Source organism: Rhagoletis pomonella, unplaced genomic scaffold (genome assembly GCF_013731165.1).
Source record: "Rhagoletis pomonella isolate Grant_MI unplaced genomic scaffold, Rhpom_1.0 Rhpom_scaffold_00011, whole genome shotgun sequence".
In the NCBI taxonomy this organism is placed as follows: domain Eukaryota; kingdom Metazoa; phylum Arthropoda; class Insecta; order Diptera; family Tephritidae; genus Rhagoletis; species Rhagoletis pomonella.
In genome coordinates, this window is record NW_023458565.1 from 14953294 (window position 1) to 14958459 (window position 5166).

At 39.1% G+C, this 5166-nt stretch overlaps 2 protein-coding genes across 3 annotated transcripts in view; both read right to left on the reverse strand.

The window, feature by feature from the left end:
• LOC118746679 (bifunctional peptidase and arginyl-hydroxylase JMJD5-like) overlaps positions 1-5166 on the reverse strand; it is a gene marked incomplete at its 5' end in the record, with an annotated part of 146810 nt that overhangs the window by 26766 nt on the left and 114878 nt on the right.
• Positions 1877-5166, reverse strand: part of LOC118746677 (splicing factor 3B subunit 2-like) — a 3647-nt gene continuing 357 nt past the window's right edge. The window contains exons 3-6 of one of the 2 annotated variants that reach the window (XM_036480559.1): positions 3828-5100; positions 2994-3758; positions 2691-2935; positions 1877-2565 (exon numbers count right to left, since the gene is read on the reverse strand). In XM_036480559.1, coding sequence (XP_036336452.1) covers positions 2196-2565; positions 2691-2935; positions 2994-3758; positions 3828-5100 — 2653 coding nt within the window. In that variant the 3' untranslated portion in view covers positions 1877-2195. Of the gene's footprint in view, positions 2566-2690; positions 2936-2993; positions 3759-3827; positions 5161-5166 lie in introns of those variants that run through there. The other variant, XM_036480558.1, reaches the window with a different exon arrangement.

A 5166-nucleotide genomic window follows, 5' to 3' on the forward strand; every position in this document is an offset into this window, starting at 1 on the left:
ATTTTTGCAAACTTCTAAAAAGGATAAACCATCATCGATAACGACATGAAAGCGATTATCTTGTTTTAACTCGAAATATTGCTCAGCAACTTCCAGCATAATGGGATCTATTTCCACGGCAGTAAGGCGTACATTGCTAAAAATTTATTAGTATAGAAAAAATATTAATCAGTATATAAAATAAACTCAAACTTACGGTACTGCCGCATGTAAAAAACTGCAAAGTCCACCACCGCCCAAACCCACCACTACGACATCTCTAAACTCATTGGCGTTGTTTTTCAAGCCTGTGACCAACTGCACACCTGCGGACATATATAAATGATGTTGGCAGGCCAAGTAACCAAAGTCAATTTTCTTGCGTTCCTTTTTCCCTTTCAATTTTACTGCAAAAATAGAGGAAATAGTAAGTGAAAGAACTCTTGCTTAAAAATTTTTAAAAATACTTGTTTTCACTAACGCTTCCGATTGTACTACAAATTGATTACTCAAGAAAATCAAACGCCGAAATATTTTGCCATCATTTCCCTCCACTTCTTCAATGCGGAATTCGCCAGATATTTTCGAAAACCCGCTTACTAAGGTTTCACGCCTGCCAACATCGGCACCCAGCGAAAGGAAAGGTATCTGAAATTCAGATGCATAAGTTTACATTCAATTGTTTTACTGAATATTTATATTCCACCTGTTCCGTTAGGCCCAAAGGAGCAAGGCACTTAATGCTGTCCGCCAATTCACCTTTAACACTATCCAATGAGCTATATTCCTGATCGCGATGAAGTGCTACAACAGCTGAGCGTTGAAATTTCGCTGATTTTTGTAATTTTTTACGTCCCTGAGGTGTAGCAAAAAGCCATTCGATTTCTCTGTAAGTATGTGCATGACACATTAAAAATACATTACGATACTTAAATAAGGAAACGCCCGCAGTCCACATACATATGTATGCACATATTCCACATTTGCTGCAAGAGTGCCATAATCCAAATCCGTGTTAAGTAGGTAGTAGTTAGTTAGGGTTAGTAGGTAGTAGGTAGTAGTAGTAGTGTTAAGTATCGTTACTTTTTCTTCTATGTTGTGTAAAAATTTCATAGCTCTACCGATAAGCAGTAGAACAATATATATGCGTTCATTTTTTACTATGGGAGCATGATTCAATAAAAGAAAGATTTTGTAATAAAACAGTATTCTCGCTCCCACACATAAAATCGGCTCCTTTACTTGTGCGGAATGTTGCTGACTATAGTTTTTAGTCATATTGGTAGTAAAACCTAAAGTTCTTCATACTAAATATTCGTTGGCATTACCTTTGTTTGCGTAATTTTCTAGAACGAGTGTAGAATAGGGACCGTTTAGCTATAAAATAACCAAAAATGCCGATAGATAGAATTGATTACAACGATACCAAAATTATTTGGCGCAGGCAAAAAATATCGAAGATATAAGAGGTTTATTTGCTTTGTTTATTTGTATTTCTTATTATCACTAAATTGTAGAAACCCCAAAGTACATCATGATAAAATATGTAATATCGAATTAAAGATAATAACTTGTACTTTCTAAATAATATAAATTTCTTTACCATTAATTATGCAAATAATTTTGGCATGGTTGAAATGAGCATAAAAAGTTCTATTGATCTGCAGTTTTCGTTTTTGCATAGATGAACGGTCGGTTCCAGGAAATGATGAATAACTTAAATCAAAAATGCACATATTTATGTATTGTTTAGTATTTTCATTAAAACACCAAATATATTGCAAAATCGCATAGAATAAATAATACACATTTTACTTCTAATTGTATACTTTGCGTACTTTTTGTAGTACCTTTCTACTACCGATTTCTTGTGCCAAATAATTTTAATTTATCTAGATTTGTATTTTGGAAGTGGTTGAATTTATTTTTGTATGACAGAGAACGTAACCATCGAGTTTTCCTAGTATTTTTACAAAGTTTATGGTTTTTATTGTACTGTGAACTAAATTTTTATAAAAGAAAAAATTATTTAAATAATTTTCTTTTTTTATAGTAGCCATTTCGATTGGCAGCAATTGCCTCAAGTTGATATTAGCTGCGAAATGTTATATAGCGTTTATTCACTGCTCTATGCGTAATATATATATATGTGTGTAAACGCCCTCAAAGGCAACTTTCATATTAACTTTCTTATATAAATGAGTGTTAGCTTCAATTTAAAATTTAAATTCCTTATACTTCTTTGTTGTTTTACTGGTTGTATCTGCTTGCTGTCGTTTACGTTTTGACTTCTGGCGTGCCACATGTTCTGCCAACATATCGGAGAGATCCTCCTTCTGCAGATGACTTTGTTGTTCTCGCATTTGCTGCTCGTAGCGTTGTGCCATTGCGTCATTATCCAAATCCAATTCAGATGGATCTAATGCCAATTCGACGGTACCCTCACGATCTACTGTAACAGCAGCACGTGTTGGGGGTTTGCTAACGCCACTTATATCGTATACGTGTGTTGAGCCCATCATAGAAGCACCAAAACGGTCAGTGCGTTTTTCGGGTAGTACTTGATATAAAACAGGTGTGTCGTTGCTGAAATGAAAGATATTGAAAGTAATTATTTTCAGTGCAAAGAGAGGGAATTAATATTTTTTCTTTAACATATACAACTTACCATGATAAAAATATAGTTTATATGTTTTTATCATGCAACTTACTCCTCGATTTCGGCCTCAATTTTCTTTTTGCGCAACTCAATCGTTTCAGGCGTCTCCATACCAGCTGGTACACTTGTTAGACCAGATGGTGTTACCAGACCTTCTGCTGGTGTCACAAGTCCACTCTCGTCTGGTTGGTTAGCCAGATCTTCACCATCTTCCTCTTCTTCTTCTGAAGATTCTTCGGACTCAGACTCCAGCTCACCCCATTGATTACGTTCAATATCGCCTTCATCTATGCCGCTCTGTAACAAAGAAAATCCTCGATAAATATGTAGTTATTCAAGAAATACAATTACTTACATCTAAATCCATTATGTTGGTGCCAAATACATCACCGTACAGTGGCTTGCCAGTTTCATCTACAGGCGGTTTGCCCCAGCCACCAGCATGATAGCCAAACGAAGTGCCGTCAGGAATAGGTGCATTCAAACCGGGTATTTTCAAATTTGGATATGATGGCGGCGGCCCATAACGTTGTTGTGCAATAAGCCATGGTGGTGGAATTTTATGCGAATTTGGTCCCACCGGCATACCCAGTGCAATGCGTAGTTCCTCTGACAAATCACCTGGTTTCTTCTCTCTCAAACGCGTCTCGTATTCCTTACCTTCGTAGTAAAGGTCACCGTGTATAGTCATACGCGGCTTTGTTTGCCACTTGAAGAAGGCGTCATGTAATTTTTGGTAATCAATATCGATTTTACCCATTTTAGGACGTACACGCTCGCGCATTTTTGATTTGAGCGATTTGGCATCATCCTTTTCCTGCAAAGCTTCACGCATTTCCATGATACCCGTTTTCTTGATAAATGCTGGCAAATCGAATGGTGATTTTTCAATACCACGCTTGCCCTGTAAATATTTGCGCTTAAAACACCAGTGACGTGGCACTTGCACAGTGTTGCGGTAGGCTTTCAATTGCACAAGTAATTTCGGATCTCGAGCGGTGACATCGTGCATTTCTACAACATCAGGACGTGAAACCAATTGCTTCAACTCGGCGACACTAAGGCGTGTAAGTTTTTTGAGTTTTCGTTTCGACAATTTTTCTTTGTCCTCTTTGGGTTCCTAAATAACAGTGAAAAAAATATGTATATTTATTAATGAAGTCACAAAGTAACGTTTAAGATACAGTACCTCATTCTCCTCATCATCGTCTTCGTCTTGCATCTTATCGACTGGTTTCTTTGGAGCTGCTGCTCTTTCATTTTCAGTAGCGGTTTTGTCTTTTTCAGCCGGTTTTGGTTTATTTTCTAGTTTAAAAATTTCGAAAACTCTGTAAAACTGCCGGTACATTGGGGCTAAGTCAGCGATTGTTATGCGTTCCGGAACATATTCGATAGTAACATCATCATCCTCAGTTTCTACAGATTTTCCTTTCTTTTCTGCTTTGCTTTCTTTACTCTTTTCCTTTTCCTTTGATTTTTCTCTTTGCCTATCCTTGTTCCTGCTCTTTCTGTCCCTGCTGTCCCTATTTTTGTCTCTCCTGTCTTTCTCTTTATACCTTGTATTCTTTCCGTCTCCTTCATCTCCAGAATCCCTTTCATTTGTTGCCTTTTTCGCCTCAGCAGTTTTGTGTTCTTGTTCTACTTTATTTTCATCTTCTTCAGCGTGTTCATTTTCCCCATCATCAAGTGCTCCATTTGTTCTCTTCTGTTCTCGTTGCTGTCTTAACTTACGATTCTGCTTCTTCCTACGCTTTTTCTTCTTATTTTTCTCTGCACGACTTTGCTTGGCCGCTTTTCCACCTACTCCACCGTTCTTTTGAGTCTCGGCCTCGTCATCAGAATCGTCGCCTGCGTCACCATAATCATTGCTAATAACACCACCGCCAGCTGCAATACCTTGGTTTATGTCACTTGAAGTGAAGTCTTCCGAATTTATATGGAATTCTGCTGCGCGTTGATCTTTTAATGCCAAAACGTCTTCTAAAGCCTTCGGTAGCACCACTTCGGTTGGCTTCTTGTTTTTATCTTCGCCGTCATCGTTTTCATCAGATTCACTGCCATCGCCAGCATTCTCGTGTGCAGCAGAGGTGCCTCCAGTAGCGTTGCCACCATTACCACCCACAGGTTTTTTTAAAGGCGTCGACATAACTGGCATGGGGTGGGAACCTTGTTCAACGCCGGTTACATCTCCACGCGGCGGCGGCCCTTGATTCCATGGCTGAGGTGGAGGTATTTGTTGATGTGTTGGTGGTGGTCTCTGTTGTGGCGGCATTGATGACATTGGTGGCATCTGCTGAGGCGGCATTTGCTGTTGTGGCATCTGCTTGGGCGGCATTTGCTGGGGTGGTGGTTGAAGTATGTGTTGCCGCGGCAACTGCTGTGTTGGCGACTGCATTTGTTGTTGGGGTGGTGGCTGCAAATGTTGTTGTGGGGGCTGCATATGTTGTTGAGGTGGTGGCTGCCTATGTTGTTGAGGCGGCTGCATTTGTTGTGGTGGTGGCTGCATTTGCTGTGGTGGTGGCTGCATA